This window comes from Mastigoproctus giganteus, chromosome 10 (assembly GCF_048544385.1).
Source record: "Mastigoproctus giganteus isolate SK-2022 chromosome 10, ASM4854438v1, whole genome shotgun sequence".
NCBI classification, from domain to species: Eukaryota; Metazoa; Arthropoda; class Arachnida; order Uropygi; family Thelyphonidae; genus Mastigoproctus; species Mastigoproctus giganteus.
Genome location: NC_143584.1, coordinates 161,887,894 through 161,908,361, shown reverse-complemented (window position 1 = coordinate 161,908,361; position 20,468 = coordinate 161,887,894). Strand labels below are relative to the sequence as shown.

The following is a 20,468-nucleotide window of genomic DNA, read 5'->3' as shown; positions in this document are numbered from 1 at the left end:
ATGAAAGAACATATTAATGGATGACTGCACAGTGGCTTTTTTTCTTTTCATCGTAGATTTCTTTGTATAAAGCGAGCATATCCTCCCCTCTGTTAACTTTTAAGAATCTTTCGCTGTCAGGATCCATCTTCTCAAACCTCACCATTGCCAATGCAATTTCACGAAATGCCATTGCCTTCTCTCTGGTGAAGAAGCGTTGTGGCTCCTCGTTTGGTTCATCTTGAGCTTCATCAGCATGTTCTTCTTTCACTATCGCTGCGAGTCGATAAGTTCTTTATTAGATAATTCCTTCTCTTTTTCCTCCACATCTTTGGCAACAACCTCCAACTGAAGTAGCTCTGCAACCTTTACAATCTTATCTGTAACCTCTTCATATAATTCATCTTTTTCAAATCCTTTGAAGCCTTTTACATGCCGTGGGCATATTTTCTTTCATGCTCTATTTAAACGACTTTTAGTAATTTCTGCCCAAGCCTTATTTAATGTTTAAGGTGCCGTGGTAAATATTGTAAGATTTCCAAGTGTCTTACCGTAAAATTTTTCTCATCGTCTACTGCAGACGATGCCTGAACAAATGTTGTGCATAAATAATATGCTTTTAAATTCAAAATAACACCCTGATCCATAGGTTGAATGAGTGAAGTCGTGTTTGGCAGTAGAAATACGACTCTCGCATTCAAACTGAAATTATCTAGATGAATAGGATGTCCAGGAGCATTATCTAATAGAAGCAAAATCTTGAAAGGAAAGTTGTTGACTTTACAATATTTTTCAATGAAAAATATTGGAAAGAAATATTGGAATGAAGCAGCATTTAAACCAATCCTCAAAGAGAGATATTTTTATCCATGCTCTCTGGCTCGATCAGAAATGAATGGGTAGGGTGGCTTTATTGATGCCCTTAAATGCCCGAGGATTTCCAGAATGGTATACAAGCTGTGGTTTTAATCTGTAATCTCCCGCTACATTAGCCCCAAGCAAGAGCGTGGCCCTATCTTTTCACACCAAAAGATGGTATTGTATTTTCCTTTTTGGCAATGTATCTTTGATCCAGCATTTTTTTTCCAATACAGAGCAGTCTTGTCAATGTTAAAAATTTGCTGCGTTGAATAGTCGCCTTCATCAATTTTTCCCAACATATCACAAAATTTGTCTGCAGCTGCAGAATTGGCACTGGAGACTTTAATGTTGTGGAAACCAGAGCAATGCTTGAAACTATTAAACCACCTGTTGCTTGCCATGAATTGTGTTTGTGTTCACCGTACTTATCCTTAATACCTTTATAAATACTTGCTGCTTTTGCTTGAATGGTCATTAGACTCAGGGGCACCTGCTTCTGAATCTGATTTTCCATCCATATTATTAACAGCTGTTCCCTCTTCGATATAGCACCTGACCTCTGTTTTGTGATCACTGTTGATCTTAAATGTGTTGATCCTTTAACATGTTCTTTTATACATGCAGCGAGACCTAATTGTGTGCAATAGATGACAAACTTTGTCCTGCTTCATACTTCTTAATTAATCATCTTCATTTCTAAATCAATTTTGTTTCGTTTCCTGGCACTGCCAGCACTTGCACTTTCCATTGGTCCCTTTCCCTTCATCGTTGTAATACATAAATAGGAATGAAGAGAAGATTCTGAAAATTTATTTATATTTTTTATATGATTGAATATTTCAGTGAAGGGGAACTCATTTCACCATAATACTGTAACGTAAAAACCCACAGAATTCCAGTTATCGGTATTATCGCAAATGCAATAAGATTGAGTTTACTACCCATTTATAATTAGATTAACGGAAAAGCCCAATAAACCGGAAAGTGCAAATTGTTTTTATTGTTTTTTTGGCGTGACTTCCAGAAATGTGCTTTAGAAAAATATCACAAAGGCATTCAAAATTGATTCTTATAACGGGAACATATGATGATAGTGAAAGTGTAGTGCAATTTCCATTAAAAATATGACCTTTTAGAGAGATAAATAGCTTAGTAATATAGCAAAATTTTTAACTTCCAAGGACTTGGAACAAATTTAAAAAATATATATATATATATATTTTGCATAAAATACATGGAAACGTATTTTGGGATGCAAAATACATTTCCACAATTTTTTTTAAGTTTGCACCAGCTGGCAAAAAGTTACGTAAAGTTGAATTTCTGTAAGTCAAGTATTACGTAAGTCGGGGAGTTCCTGTATATTTGTCTTTTTAAGTGTTAATTTGCTCATATTCATGTTTTGCATAACTGAAGGATATAATAATATATGAATTTTTATTCTGGGGTATCATGTTTGCTAAAAAGGCTAAATAAAGTTAGAATCATCAACAGAAAATGTTGAATAAGGTCATCCTAGACATTTCTCACTTTGTATAGACATAACTTCATCATTTATGGGGAAATATTTTACTGCATCTATTATGGGTTTGCACAGAAATGGTAATTATCATCAGTTGCTGGAAATTCATGGTATCAGTAAAATTTTACAAGTCTGAAGGTTTGTATATGCATATTTAAAAAAATAAATAAATAAAAGGTTACATTATTGATGTTTCTAACTCTGAAAAACTGAAAAAATATATATAATTTCTGTGGTGGAAAGCCTCATTGTGGGCAGCAGGAAAGCAGGGGCGGGCCATCCTGAGGGTGCAAGGGATGCACTGCACCTGGGTGCCAACATTCAAGGGGTGCCTGAAACTTACATACACATACAAAGAAAATTTTTTTAAAGGGGGTGCCAAATTTCAACTGCCACCCAGACACAACATACCCTAGGAATGCCTCTGCAGCAAAGTAGTACAAAGTTTTTTTCAGATGGGTGTTTTTATCTGTGGGAAGAGATGCTCCATTACTAATTTGTCAATTCCAGTTTATCAGGGATAAACATTAATAACAATCCACTACTGCTTACTTATATATTTTCATTATTTTTTTCATTTTGTATTGCAGATGCAAAACCTGTTCTGATGAATTTGTTGAAAGACATGTTGCACACACATGGGAGTTCTACTAAAATGCTCAGTGCTGCTCTGAGTGAAACTTGATAACCTGAATTTATTATTATAAATAACAACTAACAAACTAACAATAAGTAACTAACAAACTTACAATAAGAATTTGAGAGGAAATGGAAATAAATGTGTCTATGAATTGTACATAATACAGGTATCAATATAGAGTTATAATTTAGATGTAGCCTAATATTTTAGTCTGTTTCAAGACCTTCTGCTGGCTGAAAATGAATCTGTTTCTGAAAACTTACTTGCAAGATCAGATCCAGCCTGAGGCATGGGCGACCAGGGCAATCGCCCAGAGCCCCACACTTGCTGGGGTCCCACGCTCGCACGATACACAATATAAAATGATTAATGAGATAATTATTATAAATTATACGGTTTTGCACAAAATCAACAAGAAATGAAAGAATTGTTCTTGTTTGATGTGGCAGTCTCTGATCTGCCACATCAAACTGGTAATTGCTAATTGATGCTTACTGACACATGACCAATGCCCTGATTGGTCTATACTTGTCATGTGTCAGCTCAGCTGATGGTGTCTTTTGAAGAATATTTTGTCTTAAGCGACTCCTCCAAAGTGTCTTAAGTTTTTGCGCTTGGTTTACTAAATACCTGTCTTTCGTTATTTATTCATAGTGCTTATTTAAATTTTCTCTTCTATCAGTGTGGCTCCTCTTATGACAGTTTCCTCGTTCCACCAATATTCCATATATAGATTGCCATAATTTGGTTAGTTAAAGTGTTATTTTATGTTTCTGTTTAATAAATTATTTAATCTGCGAACGACTATACGAGTGTGATGATCGAAAACTCGTTTGCACAAGATTTAATAATATTATTACATATGTTTATATGAAGAAAAGTTTTTGCATTTACGGTAAAATGGGCAAGCGAGATAGAGACCAGAATTGCAAATATCCTAGTGGATCTGAAAAAAGAAAAAAATTGGCAAAGAAACAAGAAGAAGCCAGATTTGATACAGTAACAAATTCAGTATTGTAAAATGCAATATTGAATTTGTTACTGTATCAAATTTGGAAACACGGAGCAATGACGAAAAGCTCAGGGTCAAGACTATGCAAATAACACCAATGGTAGCAGTTACTAGTGAAAAAGAAATAGGAGATCAAGAAATAAAAGAACACATGAGAGAAAAAGAAATAGGAGGTCAAGAAATAAAATAACACATAGGAGACCAAGAAATAAAAGAACACATGGAAGAGGAAGAAATAGGAGATCGAGAAATAAAAGAACACATGGAAGAAGAAGAAATAGGAAATCAAGAAATAAAAGAACACAATGAAGCACAAGGCAAAAATGAAACTTCTGAAGCCCATTCCAGTGTTGGTGTCGATGAAAATTTTGCTATTGAAGATCCAGCAACTTGGCCAAAATATATAATATCCGACCAAATGAGAACATTAGTAATTAAAAAAGGACCAGTTCAAATAAAATCTGATAATAGCAATGGAAGATGCTTTTCCAAGTACTATTATACAAAGCAGTTACCAAATGGTGAAATTCAACAACGGTGGCTAATATACTCATCAAGTTCGGACAGCACATGGTGTTTTGCTGTAAACTATATTCCTATTCAGAAATCGCTTTTTGTAGCAAAGGATTTAATGATTGGTCTCACCTAAATCTAAGAATTTCAGAACATGAACGGTCACCAGTTCATCGCAAATGTATGAATAGTTTAATCAAAAGGAAACTAAATTTAATTAAGGGAACATCATTAGATGCGAGAAGTGAAAAACTTATAAAAGAAAAGACGGAAGAATTACGTCAAGTATTTGCCAGGATTATTGGAGGAATTATCTACTTGGCAAAGTACAATTTAGCATTTGAAGGAATTATCTACTTGGCAAAGCACAATTTAGCATTAAGAGGAACAAGTGACAAACTTTTCAACCCCAGTAATGGACATTTCCTTGGCCTTATGAAACTGATTTCCAAATTTGATCCAGTTTTAAAAAAACTGGATCAAATTTGAAAACTTGACTGTACTCCAGAAGTAAGACAAGAACAGTTATCAGTTGTATTCAGGTTTGTGTATGTCAAAGATGCTAAAGCTGAGATTCGTGAAAATTTTGTCACATTTTTAACTGTTAAGGATACAACTAGAAAGGGTTTATTTGACAGATTGAAGGCATTATTAAAAGAATTATGCATACCAATTGAAAATTGTCGAAGACAAGGATTCGATAATGGGTCAAACATGAAAGGTATCAATAAAGGAATTCAGGCACGGTTTTTGAAGGAAAACCCTAAAGCGATATATACTCCCTGTGCATCTTACAATATAAACCTTGTTTTGGGTGATATTGCCATATCTTCTGAACTTGGAGTAAAATTTTTCAAGACAATACAACAAATATATACTTTATTTTCATCATTGGCATCTCATTGGGATCTACGAGCACCTTGCACAGGGTCCCACAAAGTTTGCGGCCAGCCCTGTGCAAGATGATTAATCGGTGTGTTATGCCAATAAACCCACAGCAACAGCAGGATGCCTAATGCAAGGTAGTACATTGGACAAGAAATGCCAAGCATCCTGTAAATTTTCAGGACTTAAGATTCATTTTCAATCATAGTAGATCTGAGAAGAGACCAAAAGACATTCAGCTGCATCTAAATTTTTCAAATACTGTGTTGCTAACTTTATTATATAGAGTTCAAATTTATTTACAAATTTACTCTCAGATTCTTATTGTAAGCTCAGATTACTCAGTTTCATATAGAGAATTGTCAGTTATTTTGATTTTAGTAGTTTTTCTTCACCTTGGGGTTGATGACCTGCCTTGACCAAGTAACTTATCAGATCTCAATTTCCATTTAAGAATGTGGGCAGAATCATTGGGCCAAAAGACTGATAAAACTGTAACCAAAAACTAAAATTCAGCTTATGAAAGCTATTGTATAAGTGAAATAAGTTATAATAATAATAATATAATTAATAATATATATAACTGATAACTATATATATGTAATAACTTATATAAGTTAATAATATCAAAATAATATTATAAATTAAAATAGTTATAATAGTATTATGTTAGAATTTGTTTTCTTTTTGGCACACTTCCACTTTTCTCTCTTTTTTTTTTTTTTCTTTTTTTGTTTTGTTACTTTTGTTACTCTACTATATGTATGAGATTCTTCAGCGAATTCACATAGCAGATGAATCAAATATTAAACATGATTTTTGACGTGTTTATTATTTCAGTGGATTTTGCCATTGAATATGCTGCAAGCATCCTAAACTTTTGCACAGCTGTGGCCTCTTCTGATGCCACAACAATTGCTTAGCCCATACTGGAAATGTCAAGGTTGCCCACTTTTCATTTGAATGCCTTCCCATAGGTAAAAATGGCTTTTTAAGGTGTTTTTTTTTTAAGTTGCACTAATTTTGAATATATTAGATCACCACTGACACTTCTAAAACCTATTCTGTTAATTTTTCTAGTGGAACTTGTTGATATTATCTTTGTTTATTAGATAGCTGTATTCAGAAAACACGTCAGCGTTACAACAATCCACGCTCACTAACAACATGCATCAACTTATCAGATCTGAGCACAGAAATTAAGCTGCGTCCTCCACAACAGTTAAATTTGCAGGATTTGCTACCTGTAGTTGGAGCTAGTTCTTCTGTTTTACCTTCTAGTGGTAAGTTGAAAACATTAAATGAAAATTGTTATGTATTTCACAAATAATTTATTTTTAAGTATACATTGATTTTTCATTGATTTTTAAGAACATAGCATTTAGCTTCAGTCTTGAATTCTTATGAGGATGATTCTAATGAAAACTGCGCAAGTTATATAAAAAATTATTTTATATTGCAATTTTCATTACAGACCTCATTATGTTCTATACACTTATTCCACTAGCAAGCCAATGACTTGTATCTTTGAGAGGATCTTTCTTCACTGATCTAAACCTTTGTTTTGACTTCTTCATTTGTTGAGAAGTAATGCTCTCTGAGCACCTTTTTCAGTTTCCAAAAAAAAAAAAAAAAAAAAAAAATCACTCAATGCTATATTTGATTATTGAGATTGAAGTGATATATCAAACTGAATCTTTTGTGTCATCTCCAGTGTAGGATGAATAGCATAAGGGCAAACTTCATCAGACAAGAAGCATCTCTTTTCAGCACCTTTTAGTCACCATAAAGAATAGAAATTACTCAGAACTGATCCTAGCGAGGATCCCTAGTGATCAAAGGATTGGTATAGGTCCAAGAACATGATGCTCTTTATACAGATAAATATCACAGAGTAACAGCATTTTTTAATTGTAATTATATCTTAATGAGCCTAGTGAGTAAAAGATGAGATAACACTTTGACGCAAATCTCCGTTATCATCTCCAGTATAGTGGGTGGGCATTATTGTGCTGCAGGGTTGTACCTCTGGATAACAGACCTCAAATTTTGTTACAAATCTATGACATCAGATAAACTGAAAGAGTTTTTGCCCTTCTGTCCTCAAAAAAAAAAAAAAAAAAAAAAAAAAAAAAAATTAATTATACACTGCAACTCAGCTTTCTTGCATGACCTATTTGAGCTGTCACCATGTATGCCATCTACTTAAGGGTGATATTAGTGGACAGAACGGTGCATGCACTCAGAATTGCTAGAAAACTTGAAAGGAAATAACATGCCACAAGAGTTATTATCTTCAGTATTATATTTGCTATAATTTCAGTGATACTGCAGATTTCATTTAAACCACCCCCTAAATACAAAGTGAATATAAAGTGTAAATGTGTAGGGAAGATAAAAAGTAACATCAATGAGTTAATGTCTAAATTAATAGATAATAATGGAAATTAATATCTAAATTAACAAATAACCCATGGATATAACATGGAAAAACTGGAAAATGTACAGTGTTTCAGAATGGAGAAACCATACTCTTTGATGATAAATTTAGTATCACATTGTTAGGACTGTATTTTAAAACTCACAGAGATCTCTAAAGTGGACATTCAAAATGGTCACTGTTGAACTTTCAACAATCTACACCACCCGAAGGCAAGTATGGCCACAAAATTGATGGCAGTTACATGATTAACAGCTGTGTTTGAGTATCTCTGTTGTTTCAGGTTTCATGGCTTGAATCTTTTGCCTTCCACAGGAAAAGTTCACATCCTGAAGAATGGGGTAGTGTTTCACTAGTTTGCATCATCTAGTTTAGTATTTCTCATCCTTTTTAATAATGTGACCTGCATAAACTTCAAGAAAATTTTCTCGACCCATTTTATAAATCTTGTATCTATATATATACAGCCAAACTTCCCAAAAATAAATTTTATAAATCCAGTGAGAAAATTTGTTACAGAGAAATTTTATTATATGGAAAATATCTTTTTTATTGAAAATTGTCACCTAATTATAAAATAAAAATGGAAATGATCATTCATTTTTAATATATTTATTTCAAAAACATACTTATTTAAATTACGTTTACACAATTTTTGTGGGTAAGTATTGCAAATTTAAAAAAATCAGTACTTTTTGTTTATATGGCACAATTAAAAAATGTCTGTTTCTCAAAGAAAACTTCACATTTATTCAGAGCATTAAAAACACTATCAGGAATATTTCCACAAAATTGTAGACTTAGACAAACCATTTTAAAAGCATGAATCGTTTCTTCACAAGTTGGCTCTTCTATGGGTTGTTCTGATTCACCTTCAGTGTCATTGTTGATTTCTTCATGATCATGCCTAACACTGTTCAGTAGTATTTCATCTTCAATTGTATGTTCTGTTGTAGCCAGATCTTGATATACATTAATTGAACCATCCAGTGTTATGTGATTTTCAATGTTTCCAGATGATTCTAATAATGTCCAAAAGTTTTTCAATTAGGAAAGTGGCAGTTCACCTTGTTTTTCCCATTGTCATTCAACTTCTGTAATCAATGTAAATTCCACTTTTGAAAAACAATTTTGAATACAGTAGTATATTCACTCGCATCATTTGTCCAAACTTTTACTAGTTCAGAGATGCAATCTCCAAGGTTTATTGTAACTTACAGGTTTCTATTTTCTTATAATGAATTGATAAACTTCATTAATATTCTCTTTTGATGATGAAATTTAAAATTTTTAATAATGCCTTGGACCATTGGCTGGAGTTTTGACATTGTTTGGTGGTAAAAACAACAACTTCACGCTTTTAAGTATTGGCTGAAATACTGGCAAGATCTGCCAGACAGTTATCAATAATCAACACTTTTTTTTTTTTTTTTTTTTTCATGCACTTGTCTAGCTTTAATACCCATTCTTCAGAAATATCACTTGTCATCCTTGCTTTTTTATTAAAGGTTTAGCCAACTTATAATGATTTTGTGCCTCTTCTTGAGATTTTTGATTTTCTGATGACTAAAAGCCTTAATTTTTCACTTCTTGTCATTGGCTCCAACTAACATAGTGAATCTTGTCTTGCTTTGTTTTCTGCCAAAACATTTATCATTCTTAAAAGCAAGCATTCTATTAAGTAAACATTTAAAGAATAAACCCATTTAGTCAGCATTAAAACGTCCTTAGGTTAATATTCTTCCAAAATCTTTAAGGTGTTTTTCCTCCAACTGTTACAGTGTTCTTCTCTTACATCAACACTTTCTCCACAAATAATTTTTTCCACAATTCTGTGGCAGGCTAAGTACAATAAGATGAAAATGAAATTTTCTGCAGTGAAGTCTTTAGCACATTGCAGCGGCAATACATAAAATGCTTTGGTAGTCAGTTTTTAATACTGCCTATTTGAGTGACTTTCACTTCTCACTTCAACCAAATCTGTTTTTTAAATGTGGTCAAGCTTTGCAATAAATAGGGCAGATTTGTAAATTGATGTTGACAAAGTATTTCGTTGAAGTGAACATCACTCAGTAGGTGGTATTAAAAACCAATTACTAAAGTGTTCTATGTATTGCTGCCATAGCATGCTAAGGACTTCATTGCAGCGAATTTCATTTTCCCCTTATTGGACTTAGCCAACATCAATTTACAATTATTAAAATCTGCCCTATGTATTGCAAAGTTTTACTTCATTTAAGAAAACCCATTTGTTTTTTTTATTTTTTTCCCTGTAACAAACCTTTAAAATGAAACAAAGACCTTCTACAGGTGTCAGTGGCTACAAGTGTTCACTAAACAAATGGGTAATTCCAGATGCTAATGAGTAATTATGGAGGAAAGGAGGCCATATTATATTTGAGTGGCTGTTTAGCAGTAAATAGTTTAAAACCTTTAAAAATGCTTTTGCTAATTTTTTTAAAAATTTGTTATATAGAGATTAACACTTTGCTATATGGGATTAATTTTGCATGTAATTTCATTTCAAGGTGTAATGTTTTGTGAAAAAAATTTGTAATACAGGCAGTCCTTGCTTTGCACAGTTCCGATATGCACGAATTTCAGTTACCATGGTTTAATTAAATAACACCAGTCCCCCAACAACACTGTTCAAATTTCAGTTACCACGGTGTATATTAACTGTGAGTAATTGCATAAAGTAAAAACTTCGCTGCTAGCTCTTCATTCCACAAATTACTAAATAATAGATGCACATCATGATCAGTGACCAATCACGTCATTTCTTTCAAAGTCTGGTTGGTCATCAGTGATTGGTCGCTGCGCATCTGTTATTCAGTTCACGCACAGACATCAAAGCGTGTGTAGTTGTATTGCCTCCTTGTTTCTCAGTGATAAACCCACGTGACAGTTTACAAAAATGGATAATCGAAAGAGGGAATTGGCCAACAAAGATGAAAGTGCAGCAAAGAAACAAAAAGTGATAATGCTGGAAGTGAAATTGGATGTGATTAGACAACTTGAAAATGGTGACAGCAAAGCAAAGATAGGACGAGACCTAAGCCTGCATGAAGCTACGGTACAAAAAATATTGAAAAAAGTCTGATTAATATAAAAAACAAGGTAAAGTAGTTTCAACATCTTTTAGTTTAAATTGCACTAGGAACAGAAAGCCGCTTATAGTTGAAATGGAGCATTTACTTCTACTTTGGATTGAAGACTGTAATAAAAAAAAAAAAATCCTAATCAGTTTGGCTAGCATTCAGGCCAAAGCCTTCAAGTTAGTTGCCGCATTGAAAGAAAACGGTGATTACACGGAGACTGAAGAACCTTTTACTGCCAGTAAAGGCTGGTTTCATCGTTTCAGAATTCGGCATGAACTGATTAATTTTAAGCTATCTGGTGAAGCTGCTAGTGCAGATTAAGGATGCTGCTGTGAAATTTGTATCCAGATTCCAAGGATTAAGTTAGGGCAGGTGATTGTGATGATTGCCAAATATTTAATGTTGATGAGACAGGTCTTTTTTGGAAGGCAACCCCATCAAGAACTTATGCGACGAAAGACAGGATCGTGAAGTGGCCATAAAGGAATCAAAGATAGATTAACTCTTTTATTAGGAGGCAACACAGAGGGTGACTTTAAATTAAAACCTATGCTTATCTATCAGTCTGAGAATCTCAGAGCATTAAAAAATCGTAACAAAGCATTTTTACCAGTCATTTGGCATGTAAATAAAATGGTCATGGATTACAGTAACATTGTTTCAAGACTGGTTTCAATCGTATTTTGTCCAGCATTAGAGAGATACTGTAGGCAAAATAATTTAACTTTTAAAGCACTACTACTGTTGGATAATGCTCCAGGTCACCCTTGTTCTCTTGGGGACTTGAATGAAAATGTGAAAATTTGCTTTTTACCACAAAACACAACTTCATTAACCCAGCCAATGGACCAAGGAGTTATTTAAACTTTTAAAGCATATTATCTTAGACAGACTTTCGGACAGGCTATTGACACTACAACTGGAGATCATGCAATTTCTTTAGCTGAGAGTATTATTATTATTACTTCTATAGCTGAGTTTTTGGAAAAAATATGACATAAAGCATGCGATTGAAAACATTCAAGCATCATGGCAGGAAGTAACAGCAAGTAATATGCATTCAGTATGGCAGAAACTTTTACCGCACTGTGCAAATAACTTTGCAGAATTCGAATCAAATGTAAACAAAGTTATAGAAGAAATAACTGACTGCAGGAATTTTGACGCTGCCGCCATTCGAGAGACTCTAGATATGCAGCCAGAGGAACTTAGGGAAGACGAACTTATTGACATAAATGAGGAAAGTGGTTGTGACGAAAAGGATGAAGATATCCCAGAGGAAGTGACACTGGCAAAAAACTTCACATTAAAGGAACTCTCAGAGATATTTCACGATTGAAAGTGCAAAGGATAAAATGTTGGAAGCTGATCCAAATTTAGACGGGAGTATGACAATTCGCCAAGGCATAGAAAAGATGCTCGCTCTGTATTGTAAGTTATACAAGAAGAAGAAGAAGGCAAGCACTGCTCAACCTACTCTTGATAAGTTTTTACAAAGAAATAAAATACTTTAATTCTGAATTTTTCTAATGTTTTAAATGACAGTGTAATAAATAAATATTAGTTTTACTCCTTTTTTTCATTTTTTCATACATTTATAACCGACAGTAAGACAGTTTTTAATGTTTTGACAAAAAATTTTAAAGGTCACGGAACAGTCGTAATTTTTCCCATTGATTAAGATCACTTTGCACGGTCATTTATAGGTTACACACTACTGTACAAAGCGAGGATTGCCTGTATAGAGAAATTCGTTAAATAGAAGTTCATAACAGAAGTTCCAATATATATATATACAGGGTGATTCACTACCAGTGCTACAAACTTGCAGAAGGTGTAGGGGGCACAAAGACAAATTGGAATCACATAGCATTGCAGGGTCCAAAATGCCTTCGTCATGCGGTAGAGGACGTTGAACGGGAGGTCGCGTGAACAGCGATCCCGCTGGAAGTCAGCATTTGCGAACCAGTTCCCAAGGCAGTAGGATGGACGAGTGTTCAAACGTTGAACTGGCCGACATGCACCTCGCGTATGGAGCTGCGGACTGTAATGGGTGCACCGCTCTGCGCTTGTACCAGGAACGTTTCCCGCACAGGCGTACTCCTCATCATACGATTTTCGCACGTGTGCACAGAAGGTTACGTGAGACTGGTTGTTTCACGAGAGGTACCATGAATCGAGAGCGAATGACGAGGACGCCAGACAATGAGGAGAATGCCCTATGTCTTGCAGAAGGCAATCCGAGTACGAGTACTCGAGCGACAGGCCAACGATTTGAGTATTTCCAATCCACTGTATGGGGGATACTGTCAACAAACCAAATGAGTTCATACCATCTGCAACGCGTCCAATCATTGGAGCCTGCAGATTATCCACTCCGGTGGACTTTTGCTACTTGGTTTCTTCAACAGAAATGGTTCACAAATGCTGACTTCCAGCGGGATCGCTGGTCACGCGACCTCCCGTTCAACGTCCTCTACCGCATGACGAAGGCATTTCGGATCCTGCAATGCTATGTGATTCCAATTCGTCTTTGTTGCCCCCTACACTTCCTACAAGTTTGTCGCACTGGTAGTGAATCACCCTATATATATATATATATATATATATATACAGTGCTTTTTTCGGGGATGGTACACAACGGTACGGCATACCCAGCACCTTTATTAACAGTGACGTGTGACATTTGGATGCAATGCACTTCGAAATTTGTAATATTCCGTAATTTTTTTTCACATTTTTGCCTACTATTCAAATAAACTTAAAATTATTTAACTAAAATTGCTATTTTTACTGTCTATTGTTAAGATATTTTCTATATAAAACTGTATAACCATTTTTATAATTCTAAATTACTCAGTCGGGCCTCTGTTTAATGAAGTCCTTTTATAGCGATTTATTTTGAATTCCCCTTGGAAGTTACATTTAAAATACAGTAGTTTCCGTTGGGTGAAGGAAATATTTGTACAGCGAACGGATTAGGAGAGAATTAACTCGGTACGCACTGTTCGCATTTCTGGCCTTTAGGCAATTAGTGCTGCTGCACGAATTAAGAGAGCTAAAACATTCTACAACTTAGTGTTACCTGGTAAAACCTATCCGACCACATACGGAGGAGTCGCGCTAGTCAAGAGTGGGCAGATCAAGGTGTATTCCCAATGGGCTCTGGCCCATTGGGAATACACCTTGATCCCAATGGGCTCTGGCCCACCTTCTACTGCAGTGGTGGTAGTAGCAGTAATAGTGGCATGTGATGCAAGAAAGAAAGTGTATGAGCTTATGCAGCATCAGCCAAAAAAAAAAAAATTACAAATCAATTCCCTCTAAATGTCTGTCCAGTTCCTCCTTAAATTTATTTAGCCTATCAACTTCCTCAACGACAGATGGAAGTTTGTTCCAGAAATTAACCACCCGCTGGCTAAAGGCAAATTTCTGCACATCTAATCTACATCTGTCTTTCCTCAATTTGAATTTAAGCCCTCTAGGTTCGTAATCTGAACAAGTGGAAGAATCCCATCAGAATTCAGTGTGCTCAACCCATTCAAGGCCTTATACACCTCAATCAGATCACCTCGCAGGTGCCTAGTCTCCAGCCGCTGCAATTTGCAGAACTTAAGCCTCTCTTGGTAAGAGGATCCATTCATTCCCCTCACCAATCTTGTTGCCCTTCTCTGTACACGCTCAAGCAAATCTACATCATTCCTAAAATGGGGCCTCCAGACCTGTACGCAGTACTCAAGGCATGACCTGACCATTGCCTTATACAGAGGGACAATCACCTCCTTTTCCCTGCTAGCAAAATTCCTGTATATCATTGACAAAACCCCACAACCTGTCCTGTGGTGTCCAACTTTTTCCCGTACAGGGGCCATATTAAAAAAAAAATTCAAAGTTAGATTTCTCTAGTGTGTTACATTTTCCATATCTTGTTGCATGTAAAAGTAAAATTGAAAATATTCAAAAATTTTATTAAGTACAATACACAATTACATTTACTGAACAAAACATGTAATGAAAAATTTTTTGATAATTAACAAAATTTAAAATGTTGTTTTAGTTCACTTTCCTCGCGGGCCATAGGTTGGACACCGCTATGAATCAACCGTAAGCGCCACGTTCGAGAATTAGAAAAGTAATTTTCTTTTACCCTGACAAATAATCATCTGTTGTTTGCGAAAATGCGTTATCCACATTTTTCCATAAATTTTCCTTATCTCTGTTTACACGGTCACAGTACCTGAATATCCAAATGACACTGACATTTTGGACAGTTTCAAAAAAAAAAAAAAAAATTCAAATTTAAAAACTAGTGACAATACCGATGACAAGAGAAGGAAAACGAGGACAACGAAGGTATTAATCCTTCTAAACATGAATTGTTGGCATTTGGTGAAAGTGAAGTTAGAAAATTGTCAATTAGGTTACCGTTAAATAAAAGAGATGCAATTCGTGGATTTCGGGGATACCTAATTTTCGGGGATAAGAAGGTTTCAGAAGAATTGAAGCATTTGATGAACGCTCTGAGTACGATACCATCATCGAGTGAATGTGAACGAGGATTTTCACAAATGAATCTGATCGCCAGCCCAACCATCACTTCGTAGATGACAAAAACAGTTTATTCACTACTGTTTCTTAAAATTGTAGGCCCACCACTGACCCGCTTCAATCCAGCAAAATATGTCGATTCATGGCTGCTTCGGAAACGTCATTCAGCAACCGAACACAGAGGAAGAAAAGAAGTCGGCAACCTGCGGCTCATGAGCCGCATGCAGCTCTTTTAACATGTAACTGCGGCTCTTTAATTTTACAGCTCATATGAAGCACAATTTGAAATGGAGTTAGAGGACTTAAAAATCAAGGACATCGTGTGGAGTGCAAGACCAAAATGCCTTAAAACTGAAATTGAGGATTTGGAGAAGCAAAAGGCTACCCTTGCAATTCTACACAAATGGACGGCGATAGATGAGTTTAAAATGCAGACCAAATTGTGTTTGATGCGTGGAGTAGATTGCCAGACCCATATATAAATTTGAAAATATTTGCATTTGGACTTCTCTCAGTTTTTGGTTCGATGTACTTCTGCGAGAAAATATTTTTGAACATGAACTATATTAAAAATAAATCAAGAAACCATCGTCTGAACAATGCGAGCATGTTTAAAGCTCAGCATGTTTAATTACGACATACTCGCATGATGTTGAGAGACTCACTCAAGAAGTTCATCAGCAAAAGTCACATTAATTTGTACCTAATTGGATGTTTGTTGCATTTTTTCAGTATTAATAAATAATATTTCAAAAAATATATATATTTTTTAATAAACACCTTCCCACTCTATTCCGTTTCTTAAAAAACTCTCACCTCCCTGCAGGCTCTTCAGATTCTCTCTCTCTCTCTCTCTTTTTTTTTTAATTAGATCAAAAAGGTTGCCGACCCCTGGCATAGGGTGTCGGATGAGAACTTAATAAAAATTTGGAAAATTCTACAAAAACTTTATTATGAAATTATTTTTACTTATGTTATTATTTTTTACTCATTTTACTCACATTTTACTTATTTTTTTTATATACTTGAATAATAAATTTATGCTTAATAAACTTTGTGTTAATACACTTAATTTGTTGTTCTTATTCTAAAAATATTACTACTAAAGTAACAATATCAGGGAAAAAAAATTTTTCAGAGTACTTTTTCATATCCTTTTAATTTTCAATTTTTCCTGATAGCAAAGAATGAGTACCGACACGTATTTTTTTACAAAAAAAGCACTGTATGTGTGTGTGTATATATATATATATATATATATATACACATATATATATATATATACACATATATATATATATATATATATGTGTGTGTGTGTGTGTATATATATATACTGTATATATATATATATATATATATATATATATACACACATATAGAAGTATGTGGAGAATTAGATAATTAAGGTATGTGAAATGCTCTGAGTGTTTATCTAATTAAGTAATTAATTATTGAATTCTCCATTATTCCTATTCCACATTAATTATTCCTGTATCACATGCCGATGTAATGTTTAATCTGTTCTGTTAAATCTACTTTACATGTCTTCATATCTTGAACTAGATTATGTATTTATATATATATATATATAGATCGGCCTCCTGACTGCTAAATGCAGTCGATTTGCTAACCCACACTGGACCAGCATAGCAGATTATGATCCATTTCCCTCAGCATGAATTGTTGAGTCGCATGAATCCATCCCGCAGTGGATTGATAATAGCTACAGTTTACCTTTATATATATATATATATTGCATTGTTACATGTTAGAAGAAAGTTTCCTACACCATAATCCTCAGAGAATGTTTTTTAGTCCTTGCCAAATAATGGAGCACCTAATTGTCAGGTATGATAGTGGAAGAAATCCAAATTCACATCTTCCAATCTACAACCATTGATAACCAAGTGATGGGCTGTCAAACTCTGATATTGTAACCCTAGCATCTCAGCCATTAGTACTTTCTAAGGTTTGTGAAGCCTGCTGTACCACTTACTAAAAAATAAGCAATTCCAAAAGTAAAATTTCAAAATTTTCCAAAAATTAAATTTTTATTTCTGATTTGTTTCTTTTAATTACAAAAACTGACATTAGATCTTTCAGTTCTGAAAGAGACCAAATCATTGAACTATTATTTTGTTGCATCTTTCTTACACTAAAACAGTTATTGTCTAGTGCTCTTCAATTACTAAGAGAGCTATACATTGGCCATTTTAGCATAAGATTGATACAACAAAATAATAGCTCAATCATATATAAACCCAGTACAGTGAAACTTCTCCTAACGGACACCTCTCGTTAACGGACATCTCTCTACAACGGACATTTTCAAATTCCCCAACTCACCTCCATTGGTTTTAACGTGTTTTCAGCTTCTGTCTAGCAGACATTCTCTGTAACGGACGTGGACAGGCAATCTGCACTGTTTCGTTTAGATTAGCACTTAATTTGATCTCCCCATAACGGACTGCGGGAGAGCTGACGGCCCTTTTTCTAGGAACTTTTCTGCCACGTATTGTCTTAATCGTGTGTTTATTTTCTATTTCCGATTTTCTGAATTTTATCAAGGTTTACATCGCGGTTCTAAACCCTTTTTCGAGAATTTTAAGGCACGTGTAAAACTTCTGATGAATTTGGTGTGTGCAGGGGGGGGGGAAATTTGGTCGGCCTTTTGTCTTTTCAGTTTCAGTTTTCAGTTTTGTTCAGTGTCGTGTGAAGTGCACAATGTCTTCTCGTAAACATTTAACTTTAAAAGATAAAGTTGAACTCATTAATGCGTATGATCGGCAAAAAAATAGTGTTCACAATCTCGCTGCAAAATTCAAAATCGGGAAGATGCAGGTAAGCGACATCCTAAAGAAAAAAAAATGAAATGCTCAAACAATTTTGGCAACACAGAAATAATCAGGTTCAAAAATCATTCCCGAAAACTGTTGGACTTCAAATTGACAATGTTACGCATGAGTGGTTTTGTCGCGAACATGCTAAAAAAATTCCCATTAATGGGCCTATTATTAGGGAAAAGGCTTTGAAGGCTGTGAAATCTATGGGAGTAAATGAGTTCAAAGCTTCTGTGGGATGGCTAGACAAGTTCAAAACTCGGCATAAAATTTCTTGGAAAACCGTAAGTGGTGAAGGTGGATCTGTTGATACCGGGGTTGTAACAGAGTGGACCGTCAAATTGGAAGATTTATGTCTTGATTTTGAAGCTAAGGATATTTACAACTGTGACCAAACAGGGTTGTTTTTTAAAGCTCTTCCTGAAAAAAACAATGAGTCTAAAAAACGAAAAGTGCCAGGGCGGAAAAATTTCTAAGGAATGCTTGACTGTACTATTGTGTACAAATATGCTGGGATACTTTGAACAACCTCTTGTTATAGGAAAACCACAAAATCCTCGTTGTTTCAAGGGCAAAAAGTTGAATCTTTTGAATGTTGACTGGAAGTCTAATAAAAAAGCGTGGATGATACGAGATATCATGAGCGAATGGATAAGTCACTTTAACCAAAACATGATTCGTCAAAATAGAAAAATTATTCTTTTCATGGATAATGCTGCATCTCACCCGCACATTGAATTGTATCATTCAAATCGTTTTTCTGCCACCAAACACATCTGCAGAGTGTCAGCCCTTGGATCAAGGGATAATAAAAAATTTTAAACTTCACTACAGAAAACGTGTTTTAAGACATCTCATTGCAAACATGAACGATGTAACGTGTGCGAGTGACCTTGCAAAGAAAATCAGCATCCTAGATGCGATTCAGTATATTTCCTCTTCAGTAAACGCAATTAGAAAACAAACTGTCGTGAACTGTTTTGTAAAGTCTGGCTTCTCAAATGCAAAAATTGAAGTTGTGAACAGCAATGTGGAGCACCAAGAAGAACAAGAACTTCAACATCTATGGATAATGTACGATACTTCAGCTACAAGTGACCCTGGCTACAAAGATATAGACTCGAACCTCACTACAGAAGATGGTGCTCTAGATATCAACGACATTATCATCGATATTTTTCAGGAAGTTCCTCATGAGGATGAAGAAATGGAAGGAGGTCATTCTGTAGAAGAACATATTAACGACGAACCACCGATGAAAATAGAAGAAGCGCTCATACAAATCAATTGTTTAAAAATGTTTTTCGCCGCTGAAGAAGATACTGAAGGACTTTCGATGGTTTCTTCACTCCAAACAAATGTTGAAAACAAAATTATCAGCCGGAAGAAGGTGCAGAACAAAATAAGTGATTACTGTATGTATTTTTCTTAAGATAAAGTCATAATATGCATAGCACAATTGTATGTATATTATTTACAAAAATATTGTTCAAAATCTATATATTTTAATTTAATTTTACATTAAACGTTTAACGATTTTTTTTTTTATCTCTTGTGTATGTAATTGTATATTATTTACAAAAATATTGTTCAAAATCTGTATATATTTTAATTTAATTTTACATTAAACGATTTTTCTTTCTTTCTTTTTTTTTTTCTCCCTCAGACTTCTTGTTAGCGGACACTTCTCTCTAACGGACACATTTTCGTTCCCCATGGCTGTCTGTTAAAGGGAAGTTTCACTGTATATGTTAATATTGACAATAGCCCTTTTAGAACCAAGACACAGATTTATTCCCTTTATATTTATAATATATTTTTTATATATTATTTACAATCTGTTTGACATCTGTTCTCTGTGACTAAGATAATACCAGCTAAACCAGCTAAAACATTATTTTTGTAAATTTTTATTGATTTTTGATATGCCTTAAATTAAAAAAATTTGCTCCGTTCAAACTGTCAAATCATATTCACTCCATCTAAAGTGAAAAATTAATTACCAGTTTTCTATGTCCCTCCCACACAGTTACTTTATTAAATGTCATAGCTTGTATAGTGATCAGTCAGTTAAATTCAATGTAAATGTAATAGTAAAGACAGTAAAAGAGGAAAGAACATTGA

General features: G+C 34.4%; 1 protein-coding gene across 1 annotated transcript in view; it reads left to right on the top strand.

The window, feature by feature from the left end:
* The window catches only part of LOC150079434 (vesicle-trafficking protein SEC22a-like), a 115,543-nt gene that overhangs the window by 57,068 nt on the left and 38,007 nt on the right, over positions 1-20,468 (top strand). The window contains exon 4 of the mRNA XM_090383067.1: positions 6,525-6,695. Within this exon, the coding sequence (XP_090239193.1) occupies positions 6,525-6,695 (171 nt within the window). The remainder of the gene's footprint in view (positions 1-6,524; positions 6,696-20,468) is intronic.